General features: G+C 39.3%; 2 protein-coding genes across 2 annotated transcripts; both read left to right on the forward strand.

Annotated features, from left to right (window-relative positions):
* Positions 1-3,811: 3,811 nt before the first annotated feature.
* LOC120993557 (zinc finger protein 84-like) lies at positions 3,812-12,651 on the forward strand. Its single transcript, XM_040422035.1, has 2 exons — positions 3,812-4,526; positions 12,038-12,651. The coding sequence occupies exons 1-2, from the start codon at positions 3,812-3,814 to the stop codon at positions 12,649-12,651; spliced, it is 1,329 nt and encodes a 442-aa protein (XP_040277969.1).
* A 7,357-nt stretch (positions 12,652-20,008) lies between these two features.
* LOC120993559 (gastrula zinc finger protein XlCGF71.1-like) lies at positions 20,009-20,749 on the forward strand. The gene has a single exon (XM_040422036.1). The coding sequence runs from the start codon at positions 20,009-20,011 to the stop codon at positions 20,747-20,749; it is 741 nt and encodes a 246-aa protein (XP_040277970.1).
* Positions 20,750-21,676: the final 927 nt, after the last annotated feature.

Raw genomic sequence — 21,676 nt, forward strand, 5'->3', positions numbered from 1 at the left:
CTTCACAGTGCAGATGGACAATGACCAAAAGCATACTGAAAAAGCAACCAAAGAGTTTTTTAAGGGAAAGAAGTGGAATGTTATGCAATGGCCAAGTCAATCACCTGACCTGAATCCGATTGAGCATGCATTTCACTTGCTGAAGACAAAACTGAAGGGAAAATGCCCCAAGAACAAGCAGGAAGTGAAGACAGTTGTAGTAGAAGCCTGGGAGAGCATCACCAGGGATGAAACCCAGCGTCTGGTGATGTCTATGCGTTCCAGACTTCAGGCTGTAATTGACTGCAAAGGATTTGCAACCAAGTATTAAAAAGTGAAAGTTTGATTTATGATTATTATTATGTCCCATTACTTTTGGCCCCTTAACAAGTGGGAGGCACATATGCAAACTGATGTAAATGCCCTCAAATTAAAGCTGACAGTCTGCAGGTAAAGCACATCTTGTTTGTTTAATTTCAAATCCATTGTGGTAGTGTATAGAGCCAAAAATGTTAGAATTGTGTCGATGTCCCAATATTTATGGACCTGCCTGTATATAATACAGGTCTGTACACATAACACATATTGTAGACAGTACATAGTGTAGAGGATGGTGGAGCACAAAACATTGCCTTTTCATGCTATTTTGTGCCGTCATGACTTCCATAAATGATTTCTTAATGTCATGTCCTACTTGTGGGCAGTCTTCTAATGTGTACTTATATAATATGGAGGTAAAGAGTTTCCTCCTTGTAGGGATTATTCAAAACGTTAATGGGGTTTGGGGTCTATTTGCCAGTTTTTTTTAATGGATTTTTAAATTGTCCATAGGATGTAAATTCTACCATACCAATGCTATCCATGTATTACCTATATGCCAGTTAATATCAATAGATAAATCAAAAAGACCGCAATTCAATCTCCATGCTTTCCTTAAATCCTACTTTCTGGGCAATCAGATGACATGAAAAAGTCTGGTGACTGAAAATGTTTGCCGTCTATGATCTGATTTGTCCCTTAAAACATGAGAAACCAATAAAAATGTATTGAACGCGAGTTTAGAGAGTGAAGAAGTTTCAATGATCAATAGTGTTGGCAGTTTAAGAGCTACCAGCACCTCCCGGATAGACAGAGAGCAAGGATTGTCCGGTTTTAGATTTATTAAATAAGTAATCTCATAAAAAATTAAAAAAATAAACTCACAAGGGACCGATAAAATCTAATCAAGGTGTCATGTCTGTGTCATGGTACAAGCCCGGGACAATGCTACATAGCACATGGGCCAAAGTGTAAAGTTCATATAGAAATAATATTACAGTGCAAAACACCTTTATGTGAACACAATGTTATGGACTGGTCTGCAGGATTAATAATCAAAATGAATTCACACTATAAAGAGATAAGTGGGTAGACGTTCCTAAATACTAATAATATCACAGCCTGATGAACGTTAAAATTAAAAAACAAAACCTTTATTAAAAGTCTGTTTAAAAGGGGGCAAAAGGCATATACAGGGAGTGCAGAATTATTAGGCAAGTTGTATTTTTGAGGATTAATATTATTATTGAACAACAACCATGTTCTCAATGAACCCAAAAAACTCATTAATATCAAAGTAGTTTTTAGTTTGTTTTTAGTTTTAGCTATTTTAGGGGGATATCTGTGTGTGCAGGTGACTTTTACTGTGCATAATTATTAGGCAACTTAACAAAAAACAAATATATACCCATTTCAATTATTTATTTTTACCAGTGAAACCAATATAACATCTCAACATTCACAAATATACATTTCTGACATTCAGAAACAAAACAAAAACAAATCAGTGACCAATATAGCCACCTTTCTTTGCAAGGACACTCAAAAGCCTGCCATCCATGGATTCTGTCAGTGTTTTGATCTGTTCACCATCAACATTGCGTGCAGCAGCAACCACAGCCTCCCAGACACTGTTCAGAGAGGTGTACTGTTTTCCCTCCTTGTAAATCTCACATTTGATGATGGACCACAGGTTCTCAATGGGGTTCAGATCAGGTGAACAAGGAGGCCATGTCATTAGATTTTCTTCTTTTATACCCTTTCTTGCCAGCCACGCTGTGGAGTACTTGGACGCGTGTGATGGAGCATTGTCCTGCATGAAAATCATGTTTTTCTTGAAGGATGCAGACTTCTTCCTGTACCACTGCTTGAAGAAGGTGTCTTCCAGAAACTGGCAGTAGGACTGGGAGTTGAGCTTGACTCCATCCTCAACCCGAAAAGGCCCCACAAGCTCATCTTTGATGATACCAGCCCAAACCAGTACTCCACCTCCACCTTGCTGGCGTCTGAGTCGAACTGGAGCTCTCTGCCCTTTACCAATCTAGCCACGGGCCCATCCATCTGGCCCATCAAGACTCACTCTCATTTCATCAGTCCATAAAACCTTAGAAAAATCAGTCTTGAGATATTTATTGGCCCAGTCTTGACGTTTCAGCTTGTGTGTCTTGTTCAGTGGTGGTCGTCTTTCAGCCTTTCTTACCTTGGCCATGTCTCTGAGTATTGCACACCTTGTGCTTTTGGGCACTCCAGTGATGTTGCAGCTCTGAAATATGGCCAAACTGGTGGCAAGTGGCATCTTGGCAGCTGCACGCTTGACTTTTCTCAGTTCATGGGCAGTTATTTTGCGCCTTGGTTTTTCCACACGCTTCTTGCGACCCTGTTGACTATTTTGAATGAAACGCTTGATTATTCGATGATCACGCTTCAGAAGCTTTGCAATTTTTAGAGTGCTGCATCCCTCTGCAAGATATCTCATTATTTTTGACTTTTCTGAGCCTGTCAAGTCCTTCTTTTGACCTATTTTGCCAAAGGAAAGGAAGTTGCCTAATAATTATGCACACCTAATATAGGGTGTTGATGTCATTAGACCACACCCCTTCTCATTACAGAGATGCACATCACCTAATATGCTTAATAGGTAGTAGGCTTTCGAGCCTATATCGCTTGGAGTAAGACAACATGCATAAAGAGGATGATGTGGTCAAAATACTCATTTGCCTAATAATTCTGCACGCAGTGTATGTCACAGTCTGTGACATCAGGCAACCAGTCTCCAACCTATACAGAGAGGGGTAGCAAATAACTCCTCTGTACAGTTAAGGGACTGGGCTAGAAAACTCTACTTGCTAGCTAGTGATTGCTATGGATAAGCAAGTCAGAGTTGAGGGCACGGTAACCAGTGTGAATGGACACATGTGTGTATATTACAAGTGATCCTGTGGGTGTATATGCATATGTGGTTGTGCCACCTAGTTCATAGGTCGTATAATGCTAAATACAGTAGATCTCACTGCCTCTACCAGAGTGGAGTCTCTGTGGACTAGAATGTACCCTTGTATAGTACAGAGTTCAGACCAATCTATTTGTATAGCTTGCGGCCAGTATATAGGTCACAACCATGTATCGCAGCCAGTATGTTTTGGCTATATACAGTCACTCATAGCCAGTATATTTTGGCTCCATATACACACCTGTAGCCAGTATATTTTGGCTCCATCCATTCATCACATACACACTCCAAGGCTATTGGGTAGAATATTGCATCTAGTGCAGCCCTGCCTAAAGAGCCGTGTCCTAGAAATTAGCAGCAGCTAATGAGCTATTTATATATTTGTAGCATTAATTAATTAGTAGCAAGGAAAATAAGTACCATTTAACTTATAAATATGTTCTTCTTTCTCCAGGTGATGACAGGATAAGAAGCTACTAGAAATATCTTTTCTCTTCCTCTTATGACGTAAAAGATAATTAAGTACGACTTGTCAGTAATAGAACTGAACACAGACTGGGTGAAATGTCAACAAGAGCTGAATGTAGGAAACCTTTAGAAATGAAATTTAAGGAAACTCGACAAGGTGAAAGGTCATTTAAATGTCCAGAATGTGGGAAATCATTTATTACAAAAACAAATCTTGTTGAACATCAGAGAATTCACACAGGAGAGAAACCGTATTCATGTACAGAATGTGAGAAGTGTTTTCGTCAGAAGTCAATTCTTTTTCGACATCAGAGAATTCACACAGAGGAGAAGCCGTTTTCATGTACAGAATGTGAGAAGTGTTTTAGTCGGAAGTCATATCTTGTTCAACATCAGAGAATTCACACAGGAGAGAAACCGTATTCATGCTCAGAATGTGAGAAGAGTTTTAGTTATAAAATAAATCTTGCACGTCATGAGAAAATTCACACAGGAGAGAAGCCGTTTTCATGTACAGAATGTGAGAAGTGTTTTCGTCAGAAGTCAATTCTTTTTCGACATCAGAGAATTCACACAGAAGAGAAGCCGTTTTCATGTACAGAATGTGAGAAGTGTTTTAGTCAGAAGTCACATCTTGTTCAACATCAGAGAATTCACACAGGAGAGAAGCCGTTTTCATGTACAGAATGTGAGAAGTGTTTTAGTCAAAAGTCAGATCTTGTTCAACATCAGATTATTCATACAGGGATAAAGCCATTTAAATGTACAGAATGTGAGAAATGTTTTAATGATAAATCAACTCTTTTGAAACATTTAAAAATTCACACGAGGAAGTAGCCATGTGTATGTATAGTATGAGAAAACAGTAGAATAAAAATGGGTCTTGTGGCAAATCAAAGAGCGGAGAAGTCAGAAGCCTTTGTAATGTTCAGATTGTATGAAATGTGGCAGGTGTGGAGCTCTACTGTAGGACTTGGTACCTTATGATGATTCTTTATTTTTTTCTTTCAATCTTCTTTTATAATAAATTTTACATTGAGTGAATACTGAGTAACGTCTCTTTACACTCAGAGAGTCTCCCCTTGGCTGTGATGTTCATAGAGAGCACAAGATAGGATTTTAACCCCTTAAGGACTGGGCTCATTTTCACCTTAAGGACCATCTCCATTTGCCATAAACTGTTAAAGAATACCTAAAGGGTTAATAAAGTTTGTAATAACATTTTGCGCGTGCGCACAGGGCTCTGCCAGTGTGCAGGTCATTGAGAGGTTGAGCGAAGTGCCGGCGCATGCGCACTTTGCTCTATGAAGCCGAACGGAGAAGTCCGCACGGGCGCATCAGGCAGAGCCCTGTGCGCACGCGCGAGATGTTAGAGCAGAAGGAGGGGGGATGGAGGGAGAGCCGGAAGCGTCACACAGGATTATAAGGCGACGCTGAGGTCGGGAAAGGCGGAGCTGGGCACGAACGGCGGCGGGTGCGGGCGGCAGCTTGGATCCATTTACATCCCCTTGGGCACCTTATTTTGCTCATAAGATTGGGCTTATACCTTTTCAGATCGCACCACTTCTTCTGTAGTTCTCAATCTTTGTGCCACAAGGAGAATTTCATATATAACTCCGCACGGAGAGACCTCAGGATGGCCCGCTTCTCCACTCTCTTCTTGGTAAGGGCCTATCCCCGCACCAACAAACACTGCAAGATAAAGATGCAAGCATATGATTCCAATTTTTTTAATTCTACGTTTTAAAAAATATGTCCTCAACAAACCAGCAAAAAGTAGTTACGTCTTTGAAGGGGAAATATTAGATTGAATGTTACCGTTATAAGATCGGTTTGTATTGCGATTGTATGTGTATGGTGTCTGAGTGAGCAATCGGATATTGGCCAGCTAAGCTGCGATGTACCTGTCTAGAGAAGTGACGGTACGGTATTGGGTGTACTGCTGGTTTGCATCCCTGTGGTGCACCCTGGGTATAGCTAAATGAACCAGCAATAATCTATATATATTGTGTTTGTGTGTGTGTATGGTATATAGTGTATGGAACCGTATATAGTGTATGGTATATAGTGTGTGGTATATAGTGTGTGGTATATATTGAGTGACAGGAAAATGGACGTGCTATGTGCATGTGATAGAAATGTATCTGTTGTCCATACATACATGCTACAAACATAGTGCTGTGAAGTAACAAGAGTACTTAGTGCACCAATCTGTATTATCTACTCTTACCATAAAAACGTTTTTTTGGTAAGAAAAAAAAAATCACATTCATATAGCAAATATTCTGGAGACTGTCTGGAAATACTTTCTTTGAAAAAACTTTATCGGCGCGAATTAAATGACGTCATGCGGTCGCGCACACTCTAGGACATATAACGTTCATGATTTTTCAGTTTAAATCGTGATCTCGAATATTAAAAATATTCGATATTCTTGGATTAGAATATGACAAATATTCTAAAAAGCGAATATAAAGCAATATAGCGAATATATTCGTTATTTAGAATATTCGTCATTTTTTTGTCCATCTGAAAACGTGATTCCTTCCTGCTTCAGTTGCTTGTGGGCCAATGACTCATTGACCCACAAGCAAGAAGCAGGGAGGAATCATGTTTTCAGATGGAAAAAATATGAATTTTCGATATAGCGAATATATAGCACTATATTCGAAATATTCGAGAATTCTCAAAGTTGCGATATTTGAGATAGAAAATTGCTATTCGAATATTGGTGCTCAACACTAGTTATAACCATGCTATAACAGAAAACCATAACGGAATCCCTAACGCTAGTGTGAACTCACCCTAACCCCTTTAATTTTTTATTTATCAGATTGCTTCTTACTAAGCAGCAGAAATATCTCTGATGAAGTAATGGTGGAACAAGCAGCATCCAGTTTGGATTTCTATTTTAGATTGTTATGTTTTTTCCTTCTTCTATATTTAATCTAAAAAAATGCAGAGTTCACAAAAGAGCAACTGACATTCTTCTCTAAGCTGATCAATTGTTATGAAGCATAATATGTTCTATGGACTAAGGATTGTGAAATAGACTCAATGGTATAAGTGGTATCTAATGAAGAAATAATCATAGTCAGGAGAAATACAAGCAGATGACCAGAAGAGGTCTACATTCTCTGAACTGGAAATGAAGACACAGATATCTGGGAGCCCAGTGAGGACAGTCTTAACTTGTATCATGGTGATGGCCACAAGTAAACTACAGAGCAGATGATGTAGAGATTGTGTCATATATAAAAAACTGATGTATCTGATCATGAAATGTGTGTGGTTGATTAAAGCTGACCCAGTAATGCATAATTTATAACTGAATCGTATCTGCCTGATTTCTGAAAATAATAAATGATCCTATAACAAGTTGTCATAGAGGGTTTATAATGAAAGTATTATAATCTGTTCTACTGAATATAATATGAAGTATTTCATATCTGTGAATTATAGATGGAGAGTCATGTGGTTGTAGGTCTGGATGGAATGTATCTCATCAGGATGTAAAATGCTCATTGTTTACACTGATTCTCACATGAAAAGGTCTCGGAGTATCCCAGGAATCTCTTACAGATGCTAAATAAGAGTGTGAACAATAGGTCTCTACCCTGCAAATACAATGTGTAAATGAAGAACCATCTCAGGAGGCCAGAAAATGCTAAACTTGTTGATGAGAAGGTGGGGCCATTATTCTTCCATTGCATATTGTAATGAGGAAAGAAAGATCTGGGCGCCTCTTGGGGGGAAGAGGAGGAGCAGATAGATATAGCCACCAAAGAGGTATAAAAGACCCAAGCATGGCTCAGAAAGCCAGAATTCACCAAGGGAATTCACTTGGATCACTGACTTGCTGAGGAGAAGACACTGACTGGAGATCAAGTACTGAGTGTGTAGAGGGTCCATGTCTGGTAAGTACTGACTGTGCTGTGTATAAGGACAATGTGTCTTTGTCTGTAATGTAATTATACACGCATACATGTTATAGTACATACCTGTAACTGTGCAGGGAACACAGACAATCACCAATCCTGATTGCCATCACTGGACTGTACCAATAAGTTTGTGAAAGAGTTTTACTCACAGGACTAATCTGTAATTAACTCACACATCATTTTCTCTATAGATACCATAATCTGCTTCTCTAACTAGAGATATCTGTGTATCTACAGTTACAGTCAGGTCCATAAATATTGAGACATCGAAACAATTATAACATTTTTGGCTCTATACACCACCACAATGTATTTGAAATTAAACAAACAAAATTTATTGATGATGTGACTGCGGACAAAAGCAGCAGGATGAAGTCTGAAGTGTTTCGGGCAATATTATCTGCTCATATTGAGCCAAATGCTTCAGAACTCATTGGACGGCGCTTCACAGTGCAGATGGACAATGACCTAAAGCATACTGAAAAAGCAACCAAAGAGTTTTTTAAGGGAAAGAAGTGGAATGTTATGCAATGGCCAAGTCAATCACCTGACCTGAATCCGATTGAGCATGCATTTCACTTGCTGAAGACAAAACTGAAGGGAAAATGCCCCAAGAACAAGCAGGAAGTGAAGACAGTTGTAGTAGAAGCCTGGGAGAGCATCACCAGGGATGAAACCCAGCGTCTGGTGATGTCTATGCGTTCCAGACTTCAGGCTGTAATTGACTGCAAAGGATTTGCAACCAAGTATTAAAAAGTGAAAGTTTGATTTATGATTATTATTATGTCCCATTACTTTTGGCCCCTTAACAAGTGGGAGGCACATATGCAAACTGATGTAAATGCCCTCAAATTAAAGCTGACAGTCTGCAGGTAAAGCACATCTTGTTTGTTTAATTTCAAATCCATTGTGGTAGTGTATAGAGCCAAAAATGTTAGAATTGTGTCGATGTCCCAATATTTATGGACCTGCCTGTATATAATACAGGTCTGTACACATAACACATATTGTAGACAGTACATAGTGTAGAGGATGGTGGAGCACAAAACATTGCCTTTTCATGCTATTTTGTGCCGTCATGACTTCCATAAATGATTTCTTAATGTCATGTCCTACTTGTGGGCAGTCTTCTAATGTGTACTTATATAATATGGAGGTAAAGAGTTTCCTCCTTGTAGGGATTATTCAAAACGTTAATGGGGTTTGGGGTCTATTTGCCAGTTTTTTTTAATGGATTTTTAAATTGTCCATAGGATGTAAATTCTACCATACCAATGCTATCCATGTATTACCTATATGCCAGTTAATATCAATAGATAAATCAAAAAGACCGCAATTCAATCTCCATGCTTTCCTTAAATCCTACTTTCTGGGCAATCAGATGACATGAAAAAGTCTGGTGACTGAAAATGTTTGCCGTCTATGATCTGATTTGTCCCTTAAAACATGAGAAACCAATAAAAATGTATTGAACGCGAGTTTAGAGAGTGAAGAAGTTTCAATGATCAATAGTGTTGGCAGTTTAAGAGCTACCAGCACCTCCCGGATAGACAGAGAGCAAGGATTGTCCGGTTTTAGATTTATTAAATAAGTAATCTCATAAAAAATTAAAAAAATAAACTCACAAGGGACCGATAAAATCTAATCAAGGTGTCATGTCTGTGTCATGGTACAAGCCCGGGACAATGCTACATAGCACATGGGCCAAAGTGTAAAGTTCATATAGAAATAATATTACAGTGCAAAACACCTTTATGTGAACACAATGTTATGGACTGGTCTGCAGGATTAATAATCAAAATGAATTCACACTATAAAGAGATAAGTGGGTAGACGTTCCTAAATACTAATAATATCACAGCCTGATGAACGTTAAAATTAAAAAACAAAACCTTTATTAAAAGTCTGTTTAAAAGGGGGCAAAAGGCATATACAGGGAGTGCAGAATTATTAGGCAAGTTGTATTTTTGAGGATTAATATTATTATTGAACAACAACCATGTTCTCAATGAACCCAAAAAACTCATTAATATCAAAGTAGTTTTTAGTTTGTTTTTAGTTTTAGCTATTTTAGGGGGATATCTGTGTGTGCAGGTGACTTTTACTGTGCATAATTATTAGGCAACTTAACAAAAAACAAATATATACCCATTTCAATTATTTATTTTTACCAGTGAAACCAATATAACATCTCAACATTCACAAATATACATTTCTGACATTCAGAAACAAAACAAAAACAAATCAGTGACCAATATAGCCACCTTTCTTTGCAAGGACACTCAAAAGCCTGCCATCCATGGATTCTGTCAGTGTTTTGATCTGTTCACCATCAACATTGCGTGCAGCAGCAACCACAGCCTCCCAGACACTGTTCAGAGAGGTGTACTGTTTTCCCTCCTTGTAAATCTCACATTTGATGATGGACCACAGGTTCTCAATGGGGTTCAGATCAGGTGAACAAGGAGGCCATGTCATTAGATTTTCTTCTTTTATACCCTTTCTTGCCAGCCACGCTGTGGAGTACTTGGACGCGTGTGATGGAGCATTGTCCTGCATGAAAATCATGTTTTTCTTGAAGGATGCAGACTTCTTCCTGTACCACTGCTTGAAGAAGGTGTCTTCCAGAAACTGGCAGTAGGACTGGGAGTTGAGCTTGACTCCATCCTCAACCCGAAAAGGCCCCACAAGCTCATCTTTGATGATACCAGCCCAAACCAGTACTCCACCTCCACCTTGCTGGCGTCTGAGTCGAACTGGAGCTCTCTGCCCTTTACCAATCTAGCCACGGGCCCATCCATCTGGCCCATCAAGACTCACTCTCATTTCATCAGTCCATAAAACCTTAGAAAAATCAGTCTTGAGATATTTATTGGCCCAGTCTTGACGTTTCAGCTTGTGTGTCTTGTTCAGTGGTGGTCGTCTTTCAGCCTTTCTTACCTTGGCCATGTCTCTGAGTATTGCACACCTTGTGCTTTTGGGCACTCCAGTGATGTTGCAGCTCTGAAATATGGCCAAACTGGTGGCAAGTGGCATCTTGGCAGCTGCACGCTTGACTTTTCTCAGTTCATGGGCAGTTATTTTGCGCCTTGGTTTTTCCACACGCTTCTTGCGACCCTGTTGACTATTTTGAATGAAACGCTTGATTATTCGATGATCACGCTTCAGAAGCTTTGCAATTTTTAGAGTGCTGCATCCCTCTGCAAGATATCTCACTATTTTTGACTTTTCTGAGCCTGTCAAGTCCTTCTTTTGACCTATTTTGCCAAAGGAAAGGAAGTTGCCTAATAATTATGCACACCTAATATAGGGTGTTGATGTCATTAGACCACACCCCTTCTCATTACAGAGATGCACATCACCTAATATGCTTAATAGGTAGTAGGCTTTCGAGCCTATACCGCTTGGAGTAAGACAACATGCATAAAGAGGATGATGTGGTCAAAATACTCATTTGCCTAATAATTCTGCACGCAGTGTATGTCACAGTCTGTGACATCAGGCAACCAGTCTCCAACCTATACAGAGAGGGGTAGCAAATAACTCCTCTGTACAGTTAAGGGACTGGGCTAGAAAACTCTACTTGCTAGCTAGTGATTGCTATGGATAAGCAAGTCAGAGTTGAGGGCACGGTAACCAGTGTGAATGGACACATGTGTGTATATTACAAGTGATCCTGTGGGTGTATATGCATATGTGGTTGTGCCACCTAGTTCATAGGTCGTATAATGCTAAATACAGTAGATCTCACTGCCTCTACCAGAGTGGAGTCTCTGTGGACTAGAATGTACCCTTGTATAGTACAGAGTTCAGACCAATCTATTTGTATAGCTTGCGGCCAGTATATAGGTCACAACCATGTATCGCAGCCAGTATGTTTTGGCTATATACAGTCACTCATAGCCAGTATATTTTGGCTCCATATACACACCTGTAGCCAGTATATTTTGGCTCCATCCATTCATCACATACACACTCCAAGGCTATTGGGTAGAATATTGCATCTAGTGCAGCCCTGCCTAAAGAGCCGTGTCCTAGAAATTAGCAGCAGCTAATGAGCTATTTATATATTTGTAGCATTAATTAATTAGTAGCAAGGAAAATAAGTACCATTTAACTTATAAATATGTTCTTCTTTCTCCAGGTGATGACAGGATAAGAAGCTACTAGAAATATCTTTTCTCTTCCTCTTATGACGTAAAAGATAATTAAGTACGACTTGTCAGTAATAGAACTGAACACAGACTGGGTGAAATGTCAACAAGAGCTGAATGTAGGAAACCTTTAGAAATGAAATTTAAGGAAACTCGACAAGGTGAAAGGTCATTTAAATGTCCAGAATGTGGGAAATCATTTATTACAAAAACAAATCTTGTTGAACATCAGAGAATTCACACAGGAGAGAAACCGTATTCATGTACAGAATGTGAGAAGTGTTTTCGTCAGAAGTCAATTCTTTTTCGACATCAGAGAATTCACACAGAGGAGAAGCCGTTTTCATGTACAGAATGTGAGAAGTGTTTTAGTCGGAAGTCATATCTTGTTCAACATCAGAGAATTCACACAGGAGAGAAACCGTATTCATGCTCAGAATGTGAGAAGAGTTTTAGTTATAAAATAAATCTTGCACGTCATGAGAAAATTCACACAGGAGAGAAGCCGTTTTCATGTACAGAATGTGAGAAGTGTTTTCGTCAGAAGTCAATTCTTTTTCGACATCAGAGAATTCACACAGAAGAGAAGCCGTTTTCATGTACAGAATGTGAGAAGTGTTTTAGTCAGAAGTCACATCTTGTTCAACATCAGAGAATTCACACAGGAGAGAAGCCGTTTTCATGTACAGAATGTGAGAAGTGTTTTAGTCAAAAGTCAGATCTTGTTCAACATCAGATTATTCATACAGGGATAAAGCCATTTAAATGTACAGAATGTGAGAAATGTTTTAATGATAAATCAACTCTTTTGAAACATTTAAAAATTCACACGAGGAAGTAGCCATGTGTATGTATAGTATGAGAAAACAGTAGAATAAAAATGGGTCTTGTGGCAAATCAAAGAGCGGAGAAGTCAGAAGCCTTTGTAATGTTCAGATTGTATGAAATGTGGCAGGTGTGGAGCTCTACTGTAGGACTTGGTACCTTATGATGATTCTTTATTTTTTTCTTTCAATCTTCTTTTATAATAAATTTTACATTGAGTGAATACTGAGTAACGTCTCTTTACACTCAGAGAGTCTCCCCTTGGCTGTGATGTTCATAGAGAGCACAAGATAGGATTTTAACCCCTTAAGGACTGGGCTCATTTTCACCTTAAGGACCATCTCCATTTGCCATAAACTGTTAAAGAATACCTAAAGGGTTAATAAAGTTTGTAATAACATTTTGCGCGTGCGCACAGGGCTCTGCCAGTGTGCAGGTCATTGAGAGGTTGAGCGAAGTGCCGGCGCATGCGCACTTTGCTCTATGAAGCCGAACGGAGAAGTCCGCACGGGCGCATCAGGCAGAGCCCTGTGCGCACGCGCGAGATGTTAGAGCAGAAGGAGGGGGGATGGAGGGAGAGCCGGAAGCGTCACACAGGATTATAAGGCGACGCTGAGGTCGGGAAAGGCGGAGCTGGGCACGAACGGCGGCGGGTGCGGGCGGCAGCTTGGATCCATTTACATCCCCTTGGGCACCTTATTTTGCTCATAAGATTGGGCTTATACCTTTTCAGATCGCACCACTTCTTCTGTAGTTCTCAATCTTTGTGCCACAAGGAGAATTTCATATATAACTCCGCACGGAGAGACCTCAGGATGGCCCGCTTCTCCACTCTCTTCTTGGTAAGGGCCTATCCCCGCACCAACAAACACTGCAAGATAAAGATGCAAGCATATGATTCCAATTTTTTTAATTCTACGTTTTAAAAAATATGTCCTCAACAAACCAGCAAAAAGTAGTTACGTCTTTGAAGGGGAAATATTAGATTGAATGTTACCGTTATAAGATCGGTTTGTATTGCGATTGTATGTGTATGGTGTCTGAGTGAGCAATCGGATATTGGCCAGCTAAGCTGCGATGTACCTGTCTAGAGAAGTGACGGTACGGTATTGGGTGTACTGCTGGTTTGCATCCCTGTGGTGCACCCTGGGTATAGCTAAATGAACCAGCAATAATCTATATATATTGTGTTTGTGTGTGTGTATGGTATATAGTGTATGGAACCGTATATAGTGTATGGTATATAGTGTGTGGTATATAGTGTGTGGTATATATTGAGTGACAGGAAAATGGACGTGCTATGTGCATGTGATAGAAATGTATCTGTTGTCCATACATACATGCTACAAACATAGTGCTGTGAAGTAACAAGAGTACTTAGTGCACCAATCTGTATTATCTACTCTTACCATAAAAACGTTTTTTTGGTAAGAAAAAAAAAATCACATTCATATAGCAAATATTCTGGAGACTGTCTGGAAATACTTTCTTTGAAAAAACTTTATCGGCGCGAATTAAATGACGTCATGCGGTCGCGCACACTCTAGGACATATAACGTTCATGATTTTTCAGTTTAAATCGTGATCTCGAATATTAAAAATATTCGATATTCTTGGATTAGAATATGACAAATATTCTAAAAAGCGAATATAAAGCAATATAGCGAATATATTCGTTATTTAGAATATTCGTCATTTTTTTGTCCATCTGAAAACGTGATTCCTTCCTGCTTCAGTTGCTTGTGGGCCAATGACTCATTGACCCACAAGCAAGAAGCAGGGAGGAATCATGTTTTCAGATGGAAAAAATATGAATTTTCGATATAGCGAATATATAGCACTATATTCGAAATATTCGAGAATTCTCAAAGTTGCGATATTTGAGATAGAAAATTGCTATTCGAATATTCGTGCTCAACACTAGTTATAACCATGCTATAACAGAAAACCATAACGGAATCCCTAACGCTAGTGTGAACTCACCCTAACCCCTTTAATTTTTTATTTATCAGATTGCTTCTTACTAAGCAGCAGAAATATCTCTGATGAAGTAATGGTGGAACAAGCAGCATCCAGTTTGGATTTCTATTTTAGATTGTTATGTTTTTTCCTTCTTCTATATTTAATCTAAAAAAATGCAGAGTTCACAAAAGAGCAACTGACATTCTTCTCTAAGCTGATCAATTGTTATGAAGCATAATATGTTCTATGGACTAAGGATTGTGAAATAGACTCAATGGTATAAGTGGTATCTAATGAAGAAATAATCATAGTCAGGAGAAATACAAGCAGATGACCAGAAGAGGTCTACATTCTCAGAACTGGAAATGAAGACACAGATATCTGGGAGCCCAGTGAGGACAGTCTTAACTTGTATCATGGTGATGGCCACAAGTAAACTACAGAGCAGATGATGTAGAGATTGTGTCATATATAAAAAACTGATGTATCTGATCATGAAATGTGTGTGGTTGATTAAAGCTGACCCAGTAATGCATAATTTATAACTGAATCGTATCTGCCTGATTTCTGAAAATAATAAATGATCCTATAACAAGTTGTCATAGAGGGTTTATAATGAAAGTATTATAATCTGTTCTACTGAATATAATATGAAGTATTTCATATCTGTGAATTATAGATGGAGAGTCATGTGGTTGTAGGTCTGGATGGAATGTATCTCATCAGGATGTAAAATGCTCATTGTTTACACTGATTCTCACATGAAAAGGTCTCGGAGTATCCCAGGAATCTCTTACAGATGCTAAATAAGAGTGTGAACAATAGGTCTCTACCCTGCAAATACAATGTGTAAATGAAGAACCATCTCAGGAGGCCAGAAAATGCTAAACTTGTTGATGAGAAGGTGGGGCCATTATTCTTCCATTGCATATTGTAATGAGGGAAGAAAGATCTGGGCGCCTCTTGGGGGGAAGAGGAGGAGCAGATAGATATAGCCACCAAAGAGGTATAAAAGACCCAAGCATGGCTCAGAAAGCCAGAATTCACCAAGGGAATTCACTTGGATCACTGACTTGCTGAGGAGAAGACACTGACTGGAGATCAAGTACTGAGTGTGTAGAGGGTCCATGTCTGGTAAGTACTGACTGTGCTGTGTATAAGGACAATGTGTCTTTGTCTGTAATGTAATTATACACGCATACATGTTATAGTACATACCTGTAACTGTGCAGGGAACACGGACAATCACCGATCCTGATTGCCATCACTGGACTGTACCAATAAGTTTGTGAAAGAGTTTTACTCACAGGACTAATCTGTAATTAACTCACACATCATTTTCTCTATAGATACCATAATCTGCTTCTCTAACTAGAGATATCTGTGTATCTACAGTTACAGTCAGGTCCATAAATATTGAGACATCGAAACAATTATACATTTTTGGCTCTATACACCACCACAATGTATTTGAAATTAAACAAACAAAATTTATTGATGATGTGACTGCGGACAAAAGCAGCAGGATGAAGTCTGAAGTGTTTCGGGCAATATTATCTGCTCATATTGAGCCAAATGCTTCAGAACTCATTGGACGGCGCTTCACAGTGCAGATGGACAATGACCTAAAGCATACTGAAAAAGCAACCAAAGAGTTTTTTAAGGGAAAGAAGTGGAATGTTATGCAATGGCCAAGTCAATCACCTGACCTGAATCCGATTGAGCATGCATTTCACTTGCTGAAGACAAAACTGAAGGGAAAATGCCCCAAGAACAAGCAGGAAGTGAAGACAGTTGTAGTAGAAGCCTGGGAGAGCATCACCAGGGATGAAACCCAGCGTCTGGTGATGTCTATGCGTTCCAGACTTCAGGCTGTAATTGACTGCAAAGGATTTGCAACCAAGTATTAAAAAGTGAAAGTTTGATTTATGATTATTATTATGTCCCATTACTTTTGGCCCCTTAACAAGTGGGAGGCACATATGCAAACTGATGTAAATGCCCTCAAATTAAAGCTGACAGTCTGCAGGTAAAGCACATCTTGTTTGTTTAATTTCAAATCCATTGTGGTAGTGTATAGAGCCAAAAATGTTAGAATTGTGTCGATGTCCCAATATTTATGGACCTGCCTGTATATAATACAGGTCTGTACACATAACACATATTGTAGACAGTACATAGTGTAGAGGATGGTGGAGCACAAAACATTGCCTTTTCATGCTATTTTGTGCCGTCATGACTTCCATAAATGATTTCTTAATGTCATGTCCTACTTGTGGGCAGTCTTCTAATGTGTACTTATATAATATGGAGGTAAAGAGTTTCCTCCTTGTAGGGATTATTCAAAACGTTAATGGGGTTTGGGGTCTATTTGCCAGTTTTTTTTAATGGATTTTTAAATTGTCCATAGGATGTAAATTCTACCATACCAATGCTATCCATGTATTACCTATATGCCAGTTAATATCAATAGATAAATCAAAAAGACCGCAATTCAATCTCCATGCTTTCCTTAAATCCTACTTTCTGGGCAATCAGATGACATGAAAAAGTCTGGTGACTGAAAATGTTTGCCGTCTATGATCTGATTTGTCCCTTAAAACATGAGAAACCAATAAAAATGTATTGAACGCGAGTTTAGAGAGTGAAGAAGTTTCAATGATCAATAGTGTTGGCAGTTTAAGAGCTACCAGCACCTCCCGGATAGACAGAGAGCAAGGATTGTCCGGTTTTAGATTTATTAAATAAGTAATCTCATAAAAAATTAAAAAAATAAACTCACAAGGGACCGATAAAATCTAATCAAGGTGTCATGTCTGTGTCATGGTACAAGCCCGGGACAATGCTACATAGCACATGGGCCAAAGTGTAAAGTTCATATAGAAATAATATTACAGTGCAAAACACCTTTATGTGAACACAATGTTATGGACTGGTCTGCAGGATTAATAATCAAAATGAATTCACACTATAAAGAGATAAGTGGGTAGACGTTCCTAAATACTAATAATATCACAGCCTGATGAACGTTAAAATTAAAAAACAAAACCTTTATTAAAAGTCTGTTTAAAAGGGGGCAAAAGGCATATACAGGGAGTGCAGAATTATTAGGCAAGTTGTATTTTTGAGGATTAATATTATTATTGAACAACAACCATGTTCTCAATGAACCCAAAAAACTCATTAATATCAAAGTAGTTTTTAGTTTGTTTTTAGTTTTAGCTATTTTAGGGGGATATCTGTGTGTGCAGGTGACTTTTACTGTGCATAATTATTAGGCAACTTAACAAAAAACAAATATATACCCATTTCAATTATTTATTTTTACCAGTGAAACCAATATAACATCTCAACATTCACAAATATACATTTCTGACATTCAGAAACAAAACAAAAACAAATCAGTGACCAATATAGCCACCTTTCTTTGCAAGGACACTCAAAAGCCTGCCATCCATGGATTCTGTCAGTGTTTTGATCTGTTCACCATCAACATTGCGTGCAGCAGCAACCACAGCCTCCCAGACACTGTTCAGAGAGGTGTACTGTTTTCCCTCCTTGTAAATCTCACATTTGATGATGGACCACAGGTTCTCAATGGGGTTCAGATCAGGTGAACAAGGAGGCCATGTCATTAGATTTTCTTCTTTTATACCCTTTCTTGCCAGCCACGCTGTGGAGTACTTGGACGCGTGTGATGGAGCATTGTCCTGCATGAAAATCATGTTTTTCTTGAAGGATGCAGACTTCTTCCTGTACCACTGCTTGAAGAAGGTGTCTTCCAGAAACTGGCAGTAGGACTGGGAGTTGAGCTTGACTCCATCCTCAACCCGAAAAGGCCCCACAAGCTCATCTTTGATGATACCAGCCCAAACCAGTACTCCACCTCCACCTTGCTGGCGTCTGAGTCGAACTGGAGCTCTCTGCCCTTTACCAATCTAGCCACGGGCCCATCCATCTGGCCCATCAAGACTCACTCTCATTTCATCAGTCCATAAAACCTTAGAAAAATCAGTCTTGAGATATTTATTGGCCCAGTCTTGACGTTTCAGCTTGTGTGTCTTGTTCAGTGGTGGTCGTCTTTCAGCCTTTCTTACCTTGGCCATGTCTCTGAGTATTGCACACCTTGTGCTTTTGGGCACTCCAGTGATGTTGCAGCTCTGAAATATGGCCAAACTGGTGGCAAGTGGCATCTTGGCAGCTGCACGCTTGACTTTTCTCAGTTCATGGGCAGTTATTTTGCGCCTTGGTTTTTCCACACGCTTCTTGCGACCCTGTTGACTATTTTGAATGAAACGCTTGATTATTCGATGATCACGCTTCAGAAGCTTTGCAATTTTTAGAGTGCTGCATCCCTCTGCAAGATATCTCACTATTTTTGACTTTTCTGAGCCTGTCAAGTCCTTCTTTTGACCTATTTTGCCAAAGGAAAGGAAGTTGCCTAATAATTATGCACACCTAATATAGGGTGTTGATGTCATTAGACCACACCCCTTCTCATTACAGAGATGCACATCACCTAATATGCTTAATAGGTAGTAGGCTTTCGAGCCTATATCGCTTGGAGTAAGACAACATGCATAAAGAGGATGATGTGGTCAAAATACTCATTTGCCTAATAATTCTGCACGCAGTGTATGTCACAGTCTGTGACATCAGGCAACCAGTCTCCAACCTATACAGAGAGGGGTAGCAAATAACTCCTCTGTACAGTTAAGGGACTGGGCTAGAAAACTCTACTTGCTAGCTAGTGATTGCTATGGATAAGCAAGTCAGAGTTGAGGGCACGGTAACCAGTGTGAATGGACACATGTGTGTATATTACAAGTGATCCTGTGGGTGTATATGCATATGTGGTTGTGCCACCTAGTTCATAGGTCGTATAATGCTAAATACAGTAGATCTCACTGCCTCTACCAGAGTGGAGTCTCTGTGGACTAGAATGTACCCTTGTATAGTACAGAGTTCAGACCAATCTATTTGTATAGCTTGCGGCCAGTATATAGGTCACAACCATGTATCGCAGCCAGTATGTTTTGGCTATATACAGTCACTCATAGCCAGTATATTTTGGCTCCATATACACACCTGTAGCCAGTATATTTTGGCTCCATCCATTCATCACATACACACTCCAAGGCTATTGGGTAGAATATTGCATCTAGTGCAGCCCTGCCTAAAGAGCCGTGTCCTAGAAATTAGCAGCAGCTAATGAGCTATTTATATATTTGTAGCATTAATTAATTAGTAGCAAGGAAAATAAGTACCATTTAACTTATAAATATGTTCTTCTTTCTCCAGGTGATGACAGGATAAGAAGCTACTAGAAATATCTTTTCTCTTCCTCTTATGACGTAAAAGATAATTAAGTACGACTTGTCAGTAATAGAACTGAACACAGACTGGGTGAAATGTCAACAAGAGCTGAATGTAGGAAACCTTTAGAAATGAAATTTAAGGAAACTCGACAAGGTGAAAGGTCATTTAAATGTCCAGAATGTGGGAAATCATTTATTACAAAAACAAATCTTGTTGAACATCAGAGAATTCACACAGGAGAGAAACCGTATTCATGTACAGAATGTGAGAAGTGTTTTCGTCAGAAGTCAATTCTTTTTCGACATCAGAGAATTCACACAGAGGAGAAGCCGTTTTCATGTACAGAATGTGAGAAGTGTTTTAGTCGGAAGTCATATCTTGTTCAACATCAGAGAATTCACACAGGAGAGAAACCGTATTCATGCTCAGAATGTGAGAAGAGTTTTAGTTATAAAATAAATCTTGCACGTCATGAGAAAATTCACACAGGAGAGAAGCCGTTTTCATGTACAGAATGTGAGAAGTGTTTTCGTCAGAAGTCAATTCTTTTTCGACATCAGAGAATTCACACAGAAGAGAAGCCGTTTTCATGTACAGAATGTGAGAAGTGTTTTAGTCAGAAGTCACATCTTGTTCAACATCAGAGAATTCACACAGGAGAGAAGCCGTTTTCATGTACAGAATGTGAGAAGTGTTTTAGTCAAAAGTCAGATCTTGTTCAACATCAAATTATTCATACAGGGATAAAGCCATTTAAATGTACAGAATGTGAGAAATGTTTTAATGATAAATCAACTCTTTTGAAACATTTAAAAATTCACACGAGGAAGTAGCCATGTGTATGTATAGTATGAGAAAACAGTAGAATAAAAATGGGTCTTGTGGCAAATCAAAGAGCGGAGAAGTCAGAAGCCTTTGTAATGTTCAGATTGTATGAAATGTGGCAGGTGTGGAGCTCTACTGTAGGACTTGGTACCTTATGATGATTCTTTATTTTTTTCTTTCAATCTTCTTTTATAATAAATTTTACATTGAGTGAATACTGAGTAACGTCTCTTTACACTCAGAGAGTCTCCCCTTGGCTGTGATGTTCATAGAGAGCACAAGATAGGATTTTAACCCCTTAAGGACTGGGCTCATTTTCACCTTAAGGACCATCTCCATTTGCCATAAACTGTTAAAGAATACCTAAAGGGTTAATAAAGTTTGTAATAACATTTTGCGCGTGCGTACAGGGCTCTGCCAGTGTGCAGGTCATTGAGAGGTTGAGCGAAGTGCCGGCGCATGCGCACTTTGCTCTATGAAGCCGAACGGAGAAGTCCGCACGGGCGCATCAGGCAGAGCCCTGTGCGCACGCGCGAGATGTTAGAGCAGAAGGAGGGGGGATGGAGGGAGAGCCGGAAGCGTCACACAGGATTATAAGGCGACGCTGAGGTCGGGAAAGGCGGAGCTGGGCACGAACGGCGGCGGGTGCGGGCGGCAGCTTGGATCCATTTACATCCCCTTGGGCACCTTATTTTGCTCATAAGATTGGGCTTATACCTTTTCAGATCGCACCACTTCTTCTGTAGTTCTCAATCTTTGTGCCACAAGGAGAATTTCATATATAACTCCGCACGGAGAGACCTCAGGATGGCCCGCTTCTCCACTCTCTTCTTGGTAAGGGCCTATCCCCGCACCAACAAACACTGCAAGATAAAGATGCAAGCATATGATTCCAATTTTTTTAATTCTACGTTTTAAAAAATATGTCCTCAACA

This window comes from Bufo bufo, chromosome 3 (assembly GCF_905171765.1).
Source record: "Bufo bufo chromosome 3, aBufBuf1.1, whole genome shotgun sequence".
Taxonomy (NCBI): domain Eukaryota; kingdom Metazoa; phylum Chordata; class Amphibia; order Anura; family Bufonidae; genus Bufo; species Bufo bufo.